Genomic DNA, 19,885 nt, shown 5'->3' on the forward strand with positions numbered 1-19,885 from the left:
TTAACAAGCTTCACCGTTATGCCATTCTGCTTCTGACTCAGAGGGAAATAACTCATTCCTTTCACTCTTTCCTCTTTAGACAACCCAACCCGATGTTCTCTGTATGTCAAAGCAAGTTTATGTAACTCTGATTTCGTGATGTACACACTTAGGTTGAGCCTGTACTTCTCCAAGCCTAGCAAACATAAAAAAGCCTAAATAATGGCAAACAGAGACACCTGATTCCAATACTACTCTGCCTCCTTTAAAATGAAAACAGGCCTGCAGTGAGAGGGAGAACTGTTCACTTGCAGGTCGGGAGAGACTGCTTTCTCCCAAAAGTTTCCACACCCTCACCTCTCCCTTGAGATCGTCCCAGACCCGGAGCAGAGAAGCCCAAGATATCAGTGTTACCCCCTAGTACTGTGACTATTTAAGCCCATTTCCAGTTAAATTATGTGTACATTTGTTTTAAAGCCATGTGGGCAAATGCTACCACTGTGGAATTATGGAAGCACTTCCTGGAAGAGGTAAGAACTGCCACTCTGTTGGCCGAGAAGAACACACCAGAGACCCAGGACCAAGGACCAGTGAGTGATTCAAGGGTGGACTAACTGGCATTGTTGGTTGCTCGCAGGATGGCTCCCTGTGGAATCAGCAGTAGCTTCCCCTTCCCCGAAGGGTTCTTGCTGTTCGTGGTAAGGTACAGTTTAGTGCCTGGAGGCAAGTTTGCCAAGTTAGCCAAGTTAGTGGCTGGTAGCTGCAAGGTTGCCATTACTAAAGTGGTAATGGGCGGGGGAGACAAGGGGAAAAAGGAAGAAAAACGGTAAGACAAATGAGAATTATGGACAACACTTTAAGTTAAAATACAGAGTAATAAAGTTATTTAAAACACTAGCAGCGAATGTTTATTAGATACTTTAAAGTCCAATACTCAGCTAGGTGTGGTGGCACAGATCTGTAATCCCAGCACTCTGAGAGGCTGAGGCAGGCAGATTCCAAATTTGAGCCCAGCCTGGGCAACTAACTTACAGAGAAATTGTTTCAAAATAAAAACTAAAAAGGCACGATGATACAGCTCACATGAAATCCCTGTGTTCAATCCCCAGCACTAGGAGACAGAGAAAAAAAGGTCTAACATCTTTTAAAAAATAAATATCTTGGTAATTAAAAAATTATTTACACACCAGAAGAGCCTGCCACAAACTAACGTATGCTGTTTGTGAACAGGTTGATTATATCTGTTCTGGTTTTGCCTAGAACGCTTCCTGCAGTAGTTTACACCTAGGTCCCACTGTAGCTGTGACTGAGGACCTAGGGACCCTCACACGCTAAGCACATGTCTCCCCAAGCTATGCCTCAGCCCCTCATTGTGATAACTGGTCTCATTTTACTTTCCAAAGTACTGTGGTTTACACAGCTAATGAAATAACCACTGAACACACATTTTCCCCATTTGTTTAAGGTTCCTTTAGTCAGGCTGTAGTAACAGATGAATGTACTGATTTAGCACAAGACTTCTCGCCCTCTTTACTATGAACTCAGAAATGCTAGTCACCAACTGACACATACATTATGAAACCATGATTCATCTTTTAAAGTCTTATTTAAGCCAAATAATTTTCACTTAATTCCTTAAAAAATTACCGATCAGTGCACACAGCTTTAAAACCTCTAAACATGAACCTTAAAGAGGACTTAAAGACCAAATTACTTTAAATTAATAAAGTCTCCATGGAAGGGAGTGCGAAATCACAAAATTGGCATCAGCCTACTAGGCTTCCTAGTCAGGATCAATACCAAATTGCATCACTAGCAAAGGAAACTGGGAGCCCCCAGGTGCACCACTTACCTGAGCCCTGGGATCCACTCTTTGGAGGGCCAGAGGCAGTGACCTGTGCCTTGGTCAAGGCCTGTACTGGCTGCGCAACAATGGTTCCTCCACCTCCGCTCACAAGGGCTTTGGCAACTCCTTGGGTCATAACTTGCTTTGGACCAACTGCTTTGGCAACAGAAGAGCTAGCCTTGGCAACAAGGATCTGGCCACCACTGATTGCCACAGCCTGCTTCACCGCTGAAGGTAAGGCAGACCCAACTGGCACCCCGACAACCTGTTTGAAAGAGAGGAGAATCTGGCAAGGCTTCATGTCAGGTACTGCGAGTGCTCCTAGAGCAGAGCAGCCGCTCTGTTCAGTGAGGACCAGAGCCAGGGCCGGGGTGAGAAGTGCAGTGTGTAACCCAGCCCTCTAGGAAGGCCGCCCGGGCAGATGGGAGAAATGACCTCTCTTACACTTTGGACATAATAATGAAAGCTTGAAGACTGTTGTCTTTATTTTTTAGAAATTACTTCATTATAAAGCAATACGAGTTTTGTAATAGAAAATTTGGGAAATACAAGTCTAAAGAAAAATTCTACACATCCAGAAATAAGTTGTCAATATTTTAAACCTAATTTCTTCCAATTACTTCTAATATATACTTTAAAACACAGAATTGGGACCATGCTGCATATTAATTTCACTAATGTTTATTAGCCAACACCTTAGCTTGTATTTCAAAAACATTGTTAGCTGACCAAATACAACACTGGAATAGTGTATCACAGTCTATGCAGATATTTCACTATTGGATATTTAAGTAATTTCAAATTTCACGTTAATGGTAAACACCCCTATGTATGTATGAACTACAAATTCCAGTAAGTATTTCTAAGTCCCACTTCTTCAGTAATCTCTCCTATATGATCCCCATCGGAAATGATCACATCTTCTTTCCATTTCTAGAACTCCAATGCCTGATTTTTAAGAAAAGTTATCTTTTACTGTATCTTTCTAATCTAAGTGAATGAGAACTATATGTGTTTGCGGACACAGAGCTGTAAAAAAAAATCTTATGTAAATCTCCAAAACACAAACACTGTATGTCTTCTATGGCTATGTATTTATGTAATACAAGCAGGGACTAAAATGCTACGTATGAGATTCATGATACTGGGAAGAATAGTGTGAACTTCAACTTTCTCCAAGAGCCCGACAAAACATGACATCCCAAATTGGCCACAGGAGGGCAGTCTTTACCAACAGACTTTACCATGTACATGGTGGCATTCACAAGGCCAATTCCCAACCTTTTCTTTGAAAACAAAACAAAACAGGAAAGTCTATACTCTCTAGGGGAAAACTCTAGGCACAGCTGATTATGGGCACCAAAAAGAAGAAGGGCCCTTAAGTAGAACAGTATAATGCCACATGAGTATTTCCTCTCGAAATAACACATTTTGGCCACAACCTGAACTCACATGCCAACTTCTCTTCCCGTTCTACACTTCTCTGGGTGGTGAGAATTTCCTGCTAGCTTCACAAAGCAGACAGACTTTGCTGTGTCTTTTATAAATGGTTCACGCGGATGCACACTGTGACCCTGTGTTTCCTTTCTGTCCTCCTCGGGCTGTGGGCATACCTGTGGCGAGTCAGAACGTAGCACCCTGAAGGGGAAGATTTCACGTCTGTGACTTGCGCTCTACATACTCAAAAACCACAGGCACTTGTGCCCGTTTACATACAACAGCCCATTAGTTACCAATGACTGATCATGAGTCCTCTGCTAGGTCCTTCATATACAAAACTCTCCCCTTCTCCCACATGCCTGAAAGGCAGCATTATTCTTCTGACTAGATGAAAAATATCAGAGATTAAATAACCTGCCCCAGTCACACAAGAGGCTAATCCCAAAGCTCATGGTCTCACAATGCTGTACTGCTTCCTCACCACGCTGAACCCACTTGCTCTTCAGCTGTCTCTTTCCATGTTAGAGGAAGCAGCTCACTCCGTTTTCACACATAAAAAAGAAGCTGTAGTTCCACTTTGCCAAAACTGTGCACATGACCACTTTTTGTAGCTTCCATTTTGGGGCAGTTTCTAGGAATGCACTTAAACATTAACCAGGGAGAGCCTGTACTTACAGACAGCTCCTTATGTCAAGTCCAAAGCCAGTACAAAGCTCCTGGTAAAGAGCAACACCTTTTCTCTTCAAGTCCTTTTCTGCAGTCTTTCACTCTGTGTGGTTTATGCTTTGTTCGAGCAGCATAGCCCCCCTTGCTTTCTCTTGTCTACCACCAGTACATAGGTGGCAAGGAGGTAAGACAAAATGGTTGCTCAGCGGTGCTGGACCAATGGACCGGCAAAGTGCAAAGTGGCAAAAAGTGGAGACTAAGCTATTCCAGAACTTCTGAGTGTCTACAGCAATGTCAGACTGATTCAAAACCTAAATCAGGACCTGGCTGTGGTGGTGCGTGCCTGCAGTCCTAACACTTGGAAGACTGATGCAAGTTCCAGGCCAGCCTGGGCTCCTTTGTGAGTCCTAGGCCAGCCTAGACTACATAGCAAGACCCTGTCTCAAAACATTAAACAGAAAAACCACATGCACACACCCTAAATCAGAAAAGTGACACATTCTTCTATGAAGCAAAGCAGATTTTGACGAACATGTGAGACAAGTCTGAACAGAAGCGGGGAGATGACAATAACTGTCTTATTAAAGGACTGTGACAGAATGCTCACCCCTGGTTTTGGCCAGAGAAGCACCAAAATCAAACTCGATGCTATATAACTCCATGCCTTCTATGTCTGCCTAAGCACGTAAGTTAGCAGGAGTGCTTATTAAAAGTGCAGAATCCCAGGACACCCCTACCCCAAAGGAGACTCTGATTCAGCAAGTTCAAGAATGCCTTAGGTATCAGTACTTTTTAGATCTGCAGGAAATTCTTATTGGATACTACTATGAATTTTTATCTCAATCCTTATCTGTGTATCTAAGCCAATCAAAATTATCTAAAACCTTCTATTTTAGAATAGGTACTCCTCTCAAACAATTCACTCTCTCTAGACAATCTGCCTTTTGAGTTGAAAAATATCCATAGGGCCAGGGATTTAGCTCAGTGGTTCTACCACTTGCCTTGCAAGCACAAGGGCCCAAGTTTGATCCCCGATACGAAAAAAAAAAAAAAAAATTCATAAAACATTCTCAGTAGCTTCAGAATATCCGGGCCAAAACACAGATAATTATTTTACCTCTGATGTTCTACAGCATTCTGAGTTAGAGACACTGTATCATGAATTTTTCCTAGCTCTGGAAGAGGAAGCTGGAGTAGTCAGACCTGAGTTTAACCCCCTTGTTGCTTGCTTGCTAGCCACACGTTCTCAAAGAAGCTAGCAAGAGCCACGTAAGCCCGGGTGACAATACTCACCTTGTAGGGTGGTGTAAGGGTCACAGCTAGTGCGTAAATACGCGGCTGGCACACATAAGCACTCGGCAGATTCTCTTTCTAATCAACGTAGGAAAACTCAGATCTAGGTGCTTCCTTAATAGTTCTCCCAATACCCAAATCCTCCTTTATCTCTAAATTGCAAGGAAAACTACCTCTCTAGAGAGCCAAAACCATTAAGAGACCATTAAATGCATCCTGAATACCAGAGCTATACACTGTGGCACTCTCCTATCACAAACAGCTGAAACAGTAGCACCGTCTTAGACTGAGTCAAGTGGAAAGCTCCGTCTATGAGCCCAGTTGCTCTCACTCCAGAGGATGCAGCGGCCCTTCACCATGGCACTGTTCCAGGACCATCTTGTGATACACGCCCTTTTCTTGTCAGGGTTACTGCAGGGGCAGATGGGCTCACCATCACCGGGCCTGCTTTTCCAACCCGACTGTTGTTCGCAGCATTTCACAGGATTGGCAGCTTGGTCACCCTGAACCTTTCCGGCACTTGTCAATTACTTATACACACAGCGTTCACTTAGGAGGACTCCCAGCCCTTACCCACATACCTTTGAGGGCTGAATCTTTGGTGACTGGCCAGTCCCTTCTGCAGCAGTTATGACTTGTTTCTGAGGGGACACAGCTATCATGTGACCCCCTTTCACGGTCACATACTGAGGAAGTGGTGACTGTCCGGCAGCTCCTGTTGTGGGAACATGAGGGGCTTCACCAGGTTCCTGTTTGATGATCACCTTGCAACAAACACAGTAACACTGAATAAATAACCCATGGAAAAGACTACCAATATCTATACCTATTCTGTTTGTGGGGATTAACTTTATTAGAATGACTCCACAACAAGGGTAAAATACTGCTTAAATGTAGCCCGTGACAGCTACTAAAGGGACCAGATGTAAGACCCGGACTTGATCCTGTGCTTCCACTTGATTTAGAGATTGGCGGCCAAGTGGACATAGAGAGGTAAACACACAGTTCATGTTTCTGAACTCCCCAATTGCTGGGCTGTAAGGAAGCAGACAGCAAGCGCTAAGGAGATGGAATCAAGTCTCAGATCGAGGGTCTCCTCTTAGAGCTGAGACATACGTGCCGTGGGGTAGTCTCCACTCCAATATGCCACAGAAAGGATTATATAACAAGACGATACAGACCTGAAGGACAACGCCCTAAAAAATACTCACTTTTGTGAAAGCTCCAAGTCCTCCAGTTATAGGTTTGGGGCTCTGAACCTTAGGGTGACTCCCAATTGGGCAAAGAGGTGGCATAGATGCAAACAAAGAGTCTTCCTGCTGTGTGTGCAAAAACACATACTGTGTAGCCAGGTCAAACAGGGGCTTTCATATATTCCAATACTTATGTTTAATACAAACCCATGGCAAGCCTGAGCAACATAAACAAGCAAAATACAAAACAGACCAAAATTCTGAGGAGTGCTCTAAGTCTCTACAGCTGCATTTTAATCTTGCTTTAGAAAGGGTAAATGTGAAGAAAAGTTATAACTTAGCAGAAATGTACTCATATGTATCTTGCTTCATGATGAAAACAATCCTTCCTTTAATCTCTAACATTTGGTTGACATGACTGGCACGTGACTAGCTCTGTCCCCTAGCAGACAGTGAACTGTTAAAGAACGAGAGCTGTATTTCGTCCTGTTATATCCCTAGAGCCTAGGCACTAAAGGGACGACTGAAATGGGTAGGTGCAATGCTTCAGTGTATGTTCTTTTTAAATGTGGTCTCAACTTGATTTGTTAAATTTACTAGTAACTGGAATACCATGGAAATTATTTCAATAAAGACTTTTTATGAAAAGAACAATCAGTATTGCAAAGACAACAAGGTCAACATTCAGAACTACTGGAGTCTGTCTCTTAATTCTGAAAGACAAAATGCCAATCTCCAAGGTAATGCGCCGTAACTAAATTTTAGGGTTAAGACTATTTCTTCGGAAAAAAAAAATTTCTTGACTATGTCTGAAAAGTTCATCAACGAAGACGAAAACCTAAGCTGGCAAGCCTGGCGAAGTGGCGTGCGCCTGTAATCCATCTCTTTGCCAGATGGCCAGCCTGGGCAACTGAGCAAGACCCTGCCTCAAGATAAAAAGTGGAGGAAACAGATCAGCATGAGGTCCTGGGTTCCACCCCCAGCCCTGAGAAAAGCCTAGTAGTTAAAATATTCAGACATTCACATAACACAGCACTCACACACAGCACAAACTTTAAAGGAAAGCCTCAGTCTGGACCAGGAAACCACTGGAGACCATCACGACCAAGGGGCTAAACAGAAGACGCGCTGTTAGGCGCTACTCATGTGGCACAGTGGTCTCTGCACCCTCAGGGCTCCTCAGAGAACAGTTTAACACGGAGGGCTTCAGATTTAAGGGGGCCACAACGAATAAGTTGGGTAACTAACCAAAAAGCAGGGAAGTGTTTCTCCAAACGGTGAGCAGATATTTAGTATTTTCTTATTTGGGGTGCCAAATTTTAAAGGACTGTTCACACTGAAGAACGGAGACCCAAAAAACCAAAACCAAAACCAACAAAAAACCACTTAGGAGAGATAAGAATTATTTTCAAGTAATTAAAAGGTAAACACACGGAAAATATATTTACTCCTTAGAAAAGGAGGAAAAATGAAACATTTTGTAAGATGAATATTTTATAGGGAAACGTTTTTAACAAAACTATCCCTTCAAAAAAAAAAAAAAAAAGGCCACCTCTTCATCACATTAAGTTTTGAAACTCATGCTGTGTGATCATCTGAGACAAGTGTTGGGAGAAGAGCGGGGCGAGGCAGCGGCATTGAGAGAGGGTCTTCAGGGTACCGTCTGCTCCAAGAAGTCTGCACCCACGGACACCACTGCTGAGGCTGCACACACTGCCTTCGGGAACCAGCAAAGGGCAGCGATGAACTCTCACCTTGACAGTGGATGTTACAAAACTACTTCCGTGAATTTTAGGAACAGGGGAACCTGTTCCTTGGGAGACCTGAGAAGCGGTGGAGAGCTTGTTTGTAGGACTTCCTAATACAGGGCAGACAAAAATTAAGTATAAACAAAGTAAAATTTACAATATGTCATTTTAAGCCCTTTGCACCACCTCTCCCTCTTTCCCCTTTTTAATTTCGTGTGTCTGTGTGGTGCTGGGGATTAAACCCAAGGCCTTTGCACAAAAACCACTTCCCCAATTCTTTTTAAAATTTCTACTTTGAGATAAGGTCTCGGCTCAAATTTGCAACCCTCCTGCCTCAACCGCCCACAGGGCTGGGATTACAGGCATGAGCCACCACACCTATTTACAACCCTGAAATACTATAAAAGAAAAAATACCCTAGATGCATCCCTAGAAAATTAAGGGTAAGAAGGTGGTAAGGACAAGCAGAGGAAAGTATCCATCGTAGACTCTACTCCTTGTAGAAGAAGAGGCGCATAACATAATGGTTTTTGCTCCTTCTACAAATGGGCCAGAATGTGTGCATTCCAGTGGAAGCCAACTCCTGCAAAGTAGCTTCTCTAGAAGGTTATCCTGTCCCAAAATGCTGCCCAGGTTAAATGTTTTACATCTATCTGCACAACTTCTTTTAGGGTCTGATCAAAATAAGCTACATTATCAGTAGTCAGTAGTAAGTGAAGACCTAGCACAGTGTGCATTCACCTATTCTATTCCACTTTCCAAACTTGCCTCTGGAGACTGTGGCTGATTCCTAAAATCAATCATCCTCAAGGGTCACACCACTGGCGTTCAAAGAAATGTTTAAAGGCTACTAGCAAAGTCCCCAAAGCAGTTTTCCTACAGAAGTTCCAGAATTATGGCTGTGTAAAATACTTAGCTTTAAAAAAAGAGCATCAATAGCAACAATGACAAAAACAAGTTGGAAAGCCCAACATACAGGAATGTATGTTAAATCCAATGCATTAAAACAAAAAACAAACTCCAGCCAGGCATGGTGGATCACTCCTATAATCTCAGCCTTCAGGAGGCTGAGGCATGAAGATCACCACTAGTTTGAGACCAGCCTGTGCTATGTAGTTCTAGGCCAACCTTAACTACATAGCAAGACCCTGTCTCAAAAAACACAAGGAAAAAATACAATGCAACAAAACAAAACAATCTTATTACCTTAAAATCATTGTTTTTATTTTGTTTCATTTCTCCTAATTGGAGAAGTTTATACTTGGGAACATGTGTTTAAATACATGTTGAGCAAAGGGAATAAATAAAATAGTAGTGAAAGAGCACCCCCCCCCTCAGAAAGCACTACAGTTAGATGGGATTATCTTATTTTTGGGAAAAGTAAGGATCATGCTGTTTGGCCTACAACGCTATCATCACACCAAAGGCTTAACTTGCAAATGTTAGTAATCACATTACTTGCAGGCTCCAAAACAAGAATTTCATTTCTAAATGAAAAGAAAATTAGTTATGGTTCACTACTAATTATTAAAAATGTAACTTTTTACAAAGGCTACATCTTCCCTCAGACAAACAGTATTGATGTTACTTTTATAGATTCTTATTCACAGATGGAGATTTCATTCTGCTCGATGCTACTAAGTCATACTAGGATTTCACCTGTAGTAAGAGGTAGCAGTGTTCAACGCACAAATCCTGACCAAATACGCACCTGTGCTCGCAGTGGAGGCTCCAATAACCTGCCCCGGCTTATCCATGATAACGTAAGGGTTGTTCGTAACAGAGCTGGCAGTGCCCTGCTTCACATGGATTGGAGTGGAAGTAGGGGTTCGAGGCAATGGTGATGGACTTGGAGTTGATATTGGGGAACCTTTGTCAATGAAAGAGAAAAGAGAAACAAAATACACATATTCATCTAAGATGCTGAAGTCTCCAGTGGTGGCAACATGCCTGTAATCCCAGCGCTTTGGGAGGCTGAGGCATGAAGATCACAAGTTCAAGTCCAGCCTGGGCAACTCAGTGAGACCCTGTCTCAACAAAGACTGGAGATGTAGCTCAGTGGAAAGGCCCTGGGTTCAACCCCTAGTACTGCAAAACAAAGAAAGAAGAGAGGGAGGGAGGGAGGAAAGCAGGAAGAAAGAGAGGGAAGGAGCTGAAGACAGGCCGCAAATCAGGAAGAAGGAACGGAAGGAGGCTGGCTGTATGCTCCAGGTACTGAGCAGCATGGGCAGCAGTACAGGCGTGGCCAGGGAGGAGAGTGCCTCACACTGCACCCTAATCTGGGCACCACCAGCAGCAATGTGCAAACCAGGCCTTCTCAGTGTAAATCTGCATGTTAACAAGATCTCCTCAAAGTAAAGTTTAAAAAGCGGTGTTTTGCTTCATAGTGTGGAACTGATGTATCCTGGCATTAAAAAACTTCTTAGTATCACAGGCAGGTTGTTTTAATATGGGAGACACTAAAATTATTGTTTTTTCTTTTGGTACTGGGGATCGAACTTGGGACCTCGCACTTGTGAGGACAGGAGACACTAAAATTAAGGAGAAAATGAACAGTTTAACTGCCAGATTTTGGAACTTGATGTGTTGATTTGCAATGCATTCCAAATAAGGAAAACTGAAATCCATGTACTCAAGACAAACGTCTCTGTCAATACTACGTCACGGCCACAGTCCGGAAGACTCCTGCTCCCACAGGGTGTCTCTAGGGTTACTCATTCTTGATGGCCTTACTGATCAAATGTGTCACCTGCACATTTCTCTGAACTTCAAATTCATTTCTGTATTTACCTATTCCCTCTCTGAGTCCTAAGTTCCAAAACTGTAACTGATAGGTAAAATTACACTCTGCCTTTTATCAAGATCCGGACCATGTTCCTGCTTAGCTGTTCAACGCTTAGCAGCGAAAACTGTCTTTCTCTTTCACTTAAGCACTGTACAGAAGCATTCCCCTGCCTAGATGCTTTCAACTGTCCCTCAATCATCTTCTTTTTTTTGGTACTGGGGAAAGAACTCAGGTCCTTGCGCTTGCGAGGGAGGCAGTGGCATCACTGAGGTAAATCCCTAGCCCTCCTTACTTGTCTTCTAAAGTACAGCCAAAGCCACACAGTGTGTTCTATTAACTCTACTTAGCATAAACACAAATCTGTCACAATGCAAAGGACAATATAACTGTAGCGAAAAGGAAGCATTAGAGAGGATAAAATATTTCAATTAAAACATTTCATTTTATTTTTTGAGACAAGATCTCGCTATGTAGTTCATTCTTTTTTTTTTGGTACCAGGAATTGAAATTGGGATCCTCGCACTTGCGAGGCAGGCAGTGGAGGGAGCCACTGAGCTAGATCCCCGGCCCTCACTATGTAGTTCAGACTGGCCTTGAACTCACTATGTAGCCCAGCCTGGCCTCAAACTTGTGGCAATCTTCCTGCCTAAGCCTCAAAAGTGACAGAATTACAGGTGTGCGCCACCATGCCCGGCAATTCCAACCTTTTACAGCTTGACTCCATGCCAAAAAGCCTCTCGGTTTGTTTCTATTACTAGTCATTCTGAATCCCTACACTTATTTCAACTTAGTTTCAGCCATACATCCCAGCAAAAAAATTGACTGTGCTCATTCTAGGAGAATCTGACCATTTGGAGTCTCACTTCTTCATCCCACTCAAAAGCTTCACATGAATGAGTTGTTTTTTGTTGTGACAGCTTTGCCAATCAACAGTGATTAAGTCTTTTTGATAAACGAACACTGCTAAAAAGAACTTCGCTCCAACAATTCTAATCTCCAGTCAATGTGACGCACAATCTTCTGCCTACCTGAGACAATCTTGCAGCTCATGGTAATGGGCTGGAAGGATTTTCCAGGTGACTCAGGATTAGGGATCTGACTTTGCGGTACAATTTTGCAGCTTGATGCTATTGGCTGGAAAGCTGAATTGCCATGAGAACAAAAAGTAACTTTCTGGGACACTGTCACTTTAGTGGGCGTTCTTTCCAATGAAGACGGCAAAGAACAAAATGTAGTGTGTCTCTCAGCTTCCGCGCTGGCTGGGAATCCTGTTTGGAATTTAATAAGCATATGATAGGTCATCAGTTATTTTGAAATAACTAAACCTTACCGTATGGGAAAAGAAATTATTAAATTATAATAAAATAATAAATTAAATAATAAAAAGAAATTACTAAATAGTAAAATATTACTATGTTATTCACTATTATTTCAATACCTATTTAAACCAATTATGGATTGTAAAATAATCAATTATCTTTTCACATTTTTTGGTGGAAAGTAAATATGCTTAGACTATTTAGTTAAAATGCTTCTAAGAAATTAGAAAACATTAACTATAAACCATTTACAGTACAAAAATAACTCAAGTTCATTATTTTCTTTAGTTTTTAATACATGAATTGAAAAACTGTTTAGAGTAGAAAAACTCAGAAAGCATTCACTTAATCTGACATCCTAACTTATTAAATGCTCACAAAGATGCAACTGCAATAGAGAAATAAAGATGAGATTCTATAAAAGAACTAAAATATTACCACATTAAATTATAAACTAAGATAAAATTAACACAATTTAAGAGTCAGTTTTATCTTATACGCTCATATATTTGAACACTTAAATTCCCATGTATATACTTATTTAATGAAAAAAATGCCATGGCCAAAATAATTTGTTGATGTTGAACATTATTTTCAATAAGATTATATTTAACATTCAATTCTCCTACATTCAATTCTCTACAGAAGTAGAGGCTGACCATAAAATCTCCAGCACAAGATAAATATATAGATTTTTAGCTGGGTGCGGTGGCACATGCCTGTAGTATCAGTTACTCAAGAGGCTGAGGCAGGAAGATTGCAAGTTCAAAGTTCAGCCTGGGCAACTCAAGATCCCATCTCAAAGCCAAAAATAAAAAGAGCTGAGGATACAGCTCAGTGGTAGAGCTCCCCTTGATTCAATCCTCAGTACTGAAAAAGAACAACAAACAAAAAACTTAATGCTTTTTAGTGATGTTTGCATCACTAAAATGTCAGCAAAATGCTATGGGAAAAGGAGTTTCTGATAAAAGCACAAAATTTGTTATTGTGATAACAGAACCATGAGGTAGATGCAGCATGCCTATTTATGAAAAACCTATTTGCCATATGCTTGAAGTAGCTGAAGGCAGACTAGCATGCTAATGCGGAAATGGCCCCAGAGAACAACTCCACATGAGGAAAACGCTGCTTTACCTTTCTCCACCGAGGCATCAAGAACTGGCTCAAGGGACTGCTTTATTGGTGAAGAAGCCTTCACTGGGGCTGGAATGGTCAGAGGTAAAGATGGAGGGGCATCCGAGACGTCCGACTCAGAGGACGGAGGGTAAATGGAGTCTTCTCCGAGAGAGTGCCGGTGGAGCTCGACATCCACTACCTACCACGTGATCAGCAACAATCGGCACATCAGTCCACCATCCATGTCCCAGAAAGCTCAAGTTCTGCCCCCGAACACTACCGTGGGACATGTAACAAGTGGCTCCTGATCACATCTTAAAGGCAAGCTCCGCATGAAGAACTGAGGGTAACCCCAGAGCACAATCCAACCTGGCTTTCCGGACACACAGTGTGCCTCAAAGGCCTTTCCATGTGCGGTTTCCACTTCCGAGAGACACTGCCTTGAAATCCTTGCATGGCTGCCTTTCCCATTTGTTGGTCTCAATGAAATGTCACCCTCTCAGGGGCCCTTCTCCAACTACCTTAGGAAACATCTGTGCTTCCCTGGCTACTATCTCCTTCACAGCACTTACTGGTAACTGAAATTCGCTTTGCCTTTTTTTTTGGTACTGGGGATCTAACTTGGGGCCTTGCACTTGCAAGGCAGGCAGCGGAACCACTGAGCTAAATCCCCGACTTTACTTTTTATTGGTGGTGCTTGGGATCAAACTTAGGGCCTTGTGTATACCAAGCAAGCACTCTGCCACAGCATCACACTCCACAGTCTTATTTGCTTTTATGTTTGGTGCCTATCCTACTCATTTTCAAAACCACCAAGAATGAAACTTTCTGAGGATAGAGGCCATCTTATTCATCTCTGTATTTCTCAACATCCTGGCCATGGAGGAGATGTTCAATTAAGTATCTTCTGATAGGACACAGCTCATTTCTTTAGATATAGAGCTAACTAGTTAAGTATGGTAACTAGTTAACTAGCTATCTACTGCTGATATTATATCACGAATATAAAAAAGAGAGAAAAGGGAGAGTACAAAGTTGGAGGTCGCACATTTCCTGCTTTCAACACTTACTACAAAGCCATAAGAATCAGTGTGAAATGGTAGACAGAGTCCTGACCAATGGAATAGAATAAACCTTCACATGTATGGCCAAATGACCTCCCATGGGGGGCCAAGGCCATCCAACCGGAAGAACAGTGTTTTCAAGAAATTGGTGCCTGTAGACAGACATGGTGGTACACGCCTGCAATCCCAGCACTTGGGAGGCCGAGGCAAGAGGATCACTGCAGGTTTGAAGCCAGCCCGGGCTACCTAGTGAGTTCAAGGCCAGCCTGAACTACATAGTGAGAACCTATCTCAAAAAACCAAAAAGAAATTGGTGCTAGGAAACCTGGAGCTTCAATGGAACAGAACAGAAGTGGATACAACACCAGGCACATACAACTATTTGATCTTTGACAAAAGAGCCAAAAACATACAGTACAGAAGTTAGTCTCTTTAATAAATGGTGCTGGGAAAACTGGACATCCACATGCAGAAGATTGAGTCTAGACCCATATATTTCACCATGTTTTAAACATAAAATAAAAATGGTTTTATTTTATGTTTAAAATGTTTAAACAGAATGTTTAAACAGAAACAATCTACTGGAAGATAAAACAGGTATGACTCTTGAAGACATAGGCACAGGCGAAGATTTTCGGAATAGAACCCAATGGCACAAGAAATAACTAAGAATCAACAAATAGGGTCATGGCAAATTAAAAAGCTCTGTACAGCAAAGTATAGAACTATTGAAGTGAAGACAATCTACAGAGCGGGAAAATTTTTTTGCCAGCTATTCCACGGACAGAGGACTAATGTCAAGAATATATAAAAAACTGAAGAAAAAGCAAAACCCCAAAAACTAGACCCTTCCCCCAAAATGATCTGATCAAAACATGGGCAACCAAAATGAAAAGACACTCTGAGAAGTATAAAATTTTAAATACATTTTTTAAATGGTCATCACTGCCACCAGATAAATGTAAATTAAAACGAGATACTACCTTACCCCAGAAAGAATGGCTAGCATCAAAAAATCCAATAGTAACAAATGCTGGTAAGGATATGGGGGAAAAGGGACTCTTCTAAACTGCTGGCGGAATAGAAGCTAATACAAATACTATGGTGACCAGTGTGGAGACTCCTCAAAAAACTACAAATAGGAATTCCATTTGATCCAGCTATCCCACTTCCAGATTATCATCCCAAGAGTTCAACATCGTAGAGGGATACACACATACCCACATTTATAGCAGCACAATTTGTAATAGTCAGTTCTTGGAAACAGTATGTATGTCCATTAACAGATGAGTGGATAAGGAAAATACGGCGTTTATACACAGTGGAGGACTACCATAAAGATAAACTTGAGGTATTCACAGGTGAACAGATGCAACTTGAAAACATGTTAAATGAAATAAGTCAGACACAAAGGCTCAAATATCACATGGTTTCTCTTATATGAGAAACATATCTGACAGACAGTCAGAGAGACACACACACACACATACACACAGGGCAAAACAGAAGAGAGATAAATAAGAAGTTCTAATACTTCCCCAAAATACAAATTCCATCATTTTAAAGATGTTTCAATATACATGCTAATTGGTTTCATTTACACTACTAGTTTATATGAGTTTGTTGAAAAGAAAATATATCTCCCCCACACCCCTGAAAAAAAATCGAACTTGGGGTCTTGCATTTGCAAGGCAGGCAGTGGAATCACTGAGCTAAATCCCTGGCCCTAGTCATCTTTTTTTGTTAAGAACCTTTTTGGTTTGTTTTGTACTCAGAGTAACTGGTACAAAGAAAATGATACACTGTGTAATAACTATTATTCTCTTATTAATTATGAAATTGTTTCACAAAATAAAAAAGGAAGGAAATTCTGACATACAACATGGATGAATCTTGAGATTATGCTAAATACAATAAAGTAACCACAAAGACTATTATGATACAATTCCATTTATTTAAGTTCCCAGAATAGCCCCATTCACAAGGACAGAAAGCAGGGCAATGGTTTTCCGAGCCAAGGGAGAGGGAGGAAAAGGAACTGTTGAGGAGGTGTGGATTTTCAGTTTTGCAAGATAAAAACAAACCAAGATACAGACTGTGCTGATGGCTCAAAAAAATTGGAGTGCACTTAATGCCACTGAGCATACTCTGAAAAATGGTGAAGATGATACGTTCTGTTATTTTTTTAACTACAGCTGAGAAGATCTACTGAACACTCACCCACCCCCACCAAGGTAGACCAACTTCATCCCCCTGGAAGGAGGGATACCTACCGTTTCTGCACCAAGGGTCTGCAAGCCCGTGTAGGTCCTATCCAGCTACGGAAGACAGAGGGAGAGGGTCAGATTCACAGTGCTTAGTTATAAACCCTAGGGCACAATCTTATCTCAAACTCCTTTCACCATGTCTTTTTTTTTTTTTTTAACCACCAGTCTTCTTAACATAGGATCTACTTTATCATGATATAAATTATCAATTTATCATTTCAATAAAAATAAACTTCAGGGAAAATTAAGTAAAAGAAAAAACAGACAGCTATTTTTATAAATGATATACTTCTATAGACCTATTCTAAGGATTATCTAAAAAAGGAAGCTTTATACAAAAAGTTGTTTACTACAGCATCATTTACGCCAGTAAATATAAATATAAATGTCCAGTAAAGAAGAACACTTAAGTAAACGATGGACCATCATTTGGTGAAGTACTATAGAACTACAAAGATGAATTTACAAAAAATCTCTACAGAGCTAGGTGCTGTAGCACACATCTGCAATCCCAGCACTTGGGAGGCTAAGGCAGGAGGATTTCCATGATTCAAGGCCAGCCTGGGCTACACAGCAAGACCCTGTCTCACAAAATTACAAAAAAAACAAAAACAACAACAACAACAACAAAAAACACACACAAAACTGTAAGGATATTTTAAATTGACAGGCTATAAAAATACACAATTGCAGGCTGGGAATTTAGCTCAGTGGTTCCGCTGACTGCCTCATAAGCACAAGGACCCAAGTTTGATCCCCAGTACCCAAAAAAAAACCCCACAATTGCATGTGACAACGTACATATAAACTTAAGTTACTAAGCACTGCTGAAAAACATAAACAAAAACATAGGTAGTACAGGCAATGCTACTTCAAATACATTAGGGTCATAAATGATTCTTTGAGGGAAGTAGTATAAACAAGGAGTATTAGTAATACAAACAAAAGTTTACAATTACATGGAAAAAGGCTACTGTGCTTCAATTTATATCTGACCATTAAAAAAAGAATGTGTAATACCTTATCAATATAAAATTGCATACATGGTGGGGGTGTGGTAGCACACACCTGTAATCCAGCTCTTGGGAGGCTGAGGCAGGAAGATCACTGAGTTTGAGGCCAGCCTGCACTACATAGTGAGACCCTATCTCAAAACAACCCAAAAATTTTTATAAAAAATTGCACACGAAGATCAATAAGAAAAGTACAATTAAGTTGGGTAGAAAGGAAAGACAGAAGGAAAAACTGATGAAGCCTGGGTAGATTGGTAAATTCATAGTTTTACAGGCCTGTAAGCAGATGTCAAGTTGGTATGAGTTCCTGACAGGGCATCTCAACCAATCAGAAATGAGACTCTAGTGCCTGGAGATTATAAAAAGCAATACAGCATGACTAACAGTATTTCCATGGAACAGATCTAGATTTTCATATTTACACCTTAGCCAGGAGTACACTGCAAAAGACATATGAGCAGTTTTAGATTACATCCATGCTCCTATTCTCTAAAACACAGAAAGAGTGTAATAGCTTCTCTGTAATCTGTGCAGACGTATGTTTTACTTTTCTGATCAGATATGAAGAGAGCCACTGATAAATCACACCTATTAACAAAACAGCAAGAGCGATGAGAAAAAAGAGCACACAGAAATGTTACAGGAACAGATTTTGCCTAAACAAAGTAGGAAATCAGGAGAGACATGAAAGATACCAGAAAAATTCTTTTGAAGTGTGGTCTTATATTATTTGAGAATCAAACTAGGAGAATGAGATCAAGATTTTTTTCAAAAGCGGTTTTAGGTGATTATGAAAGAACCTTCTAGAGTTTATTTACTAAGGAGTTTACAGGAAGTGCTGTGATGGTGATGATTTAGGAGAGGTTCAGTGACTACCAGTCCCACATTTCCACAGATTCTGATAACTTTTAAATTGTACATTATTTCGATTATAGTCTGTGTTGCATAAATTTTTATTTCATATCCTTTTTTTGCTGTTATATATATGTATATTTGAAATTTTTATTTAGTATCTTCATTTTTTGTCATGTATGTTTGCAATCTTTAATAAAAATAAATTTTATGTAACTGTTAACACATAGAGTACTTTACATTTAATTACATTTGATAGTGTCAAATACACAGTATTTTGTATTACAGAATTTTAAAGTACAGAGATCACTATGGGCTTAAATAGCCAAGAAAAGTTACAGAGGAGCTTGAAGAATAGAAAGGACTTAAACAAAATTCAAGGAAGGGAAGAACATTTAAAAAGACACAGGGAAGAAGAGCCAAGGCATTTTCAAGACATTGACAGACAGACGTGGCTGGAGTTAAGAAGCTGATGCAGCAAACCATGTGAGACCACGGAAGGGATTTTCTGGGTCAAATCAGAAGACTCAACAGCAGGCAGGGAGCCTGAGCATCAACAGCACGAATTCAATTAAATTCTCAGAAAGAGAGGTTTTGCTGTTCTAGCTAGACTGGTCTGATGGAGTACAGAATGGACTGAAGGGAAAGGAGACAAACTAAAAAGTCAGGAGACAGGAGGACAGCAGACTAGCAACTGGGGGAATGTAAGAAAGATTACTTAGAAAGAATGGCCTTCAACTGAACATTCACAGCAAAGAAGGTAGAATCAAATGTCATGTACATGAAAATAAAGACCTGAGCGCCAAAATACAGGTGTTTATAAAGTCTCAGAGTCAATACACAACAAAATAGTAAAGCTATATTTTCTAGTAAAACTGGTAAGAAGTACTTGTCATTTAAAAACACCACTCAAATACAGAAGAACTATGTAAACAACTCCCTTTATGCAGGGATTAGGCTGGGCTCAGGGCAACTTAAATTGGTGTGTACAGTGATTAAGATAAAAAGAAAGCAAAACTATTTTAGATCTTCAAAGGAAAGGAACAGTGTTCTGCCCTTCTGGACCAAGTGTCTGCATGCTCTTTAACTGATTTCCGTTTTTCTCTCAGGTCATAAGGCAATCCAGCCTTACAGTGATCTCTAGAGAAACACATAAATATCAAATTAGGCAGGACTCCTCCACTGCTAGAGGGAAATTCTCAGCATGTCTCAGGGTTGAAAGAGGCATAGCTATAGGACAAAAGCAATGACAAAGGAATTCTACAGATGTACTTGGCTTCATTTAGTTCACTTCTGGAAGCCAT

At 40.8% G+C, this 19,885-nt stretch overlaps 1 protein-coding gene across 7 annotated transcripts in view; it reads right to left on the reverse strand.

Annotated features, from left to right (window-relative positions):
* Positions 1-19,885, reverse strand: part of Yeats2 (YEATS domain containing 2) — an 82,993-nt gene that overhangs the window by 19,280 nt on the left and 43,828 nt on the right. For 6 of the 7 annotated variants that reach the window (XM_010624280.2, XM_010624282.2, XM_010624285.3 and 3 more), the window contains 9 exons: positions 16,723-16,767; positions 13,404-13,584; positions 11,979-12,218; positions 9,877-10,035; positions 8,172-8,275; positions 6,436-6,543; positions 5,806-5,988; positions 1,832-2,090; positions 595-756 (listed from right to left, as the gene is read on the reverse strand). In XM_010624280.2, the coding sequence (XP_010622582.1) occupies positions 595-756; positions 1,832-2,090; positions 5,806-5,988; positions 6,436-6,543; positions 8,172-8,275; positions 9,877-10,035; positions 11,979-12,218; positions 13,404-13,584; positions 16,723-16,767 (1,441 nt within the window). The remainder of the gene's footprint in view (positions 1-594; positions 757-1,831; positions 2,091-5,805; positions 5,989-6,435; positions 6,544-8,171; positions 8,276-9,876; positions 10,036-11,978; positions 12,219-13,403; positions 13,585-16,722; positions 16,768-19,885) is intronic. The other variant, XM_019207520.2, reaches the window with a different exon arrangement.

The sequence above is a fragment of the Fukomys damarensis genome, unplaced genomic scaffold (genome assembly GCF_012274545.1).
Source record: "Fukomys damarensis isolate Sample0158 unplaced genomic scaffold, DMR_v1.0_HiC HiC_scaffold_12, whole genome shotgun sequence".
Taxonomy (NCBI): Eukaryota; Metazoa; Chordata; class Mammalia; order Rodentia; family Bathyergidae; genus Fukomys; species Fukomys damarensis.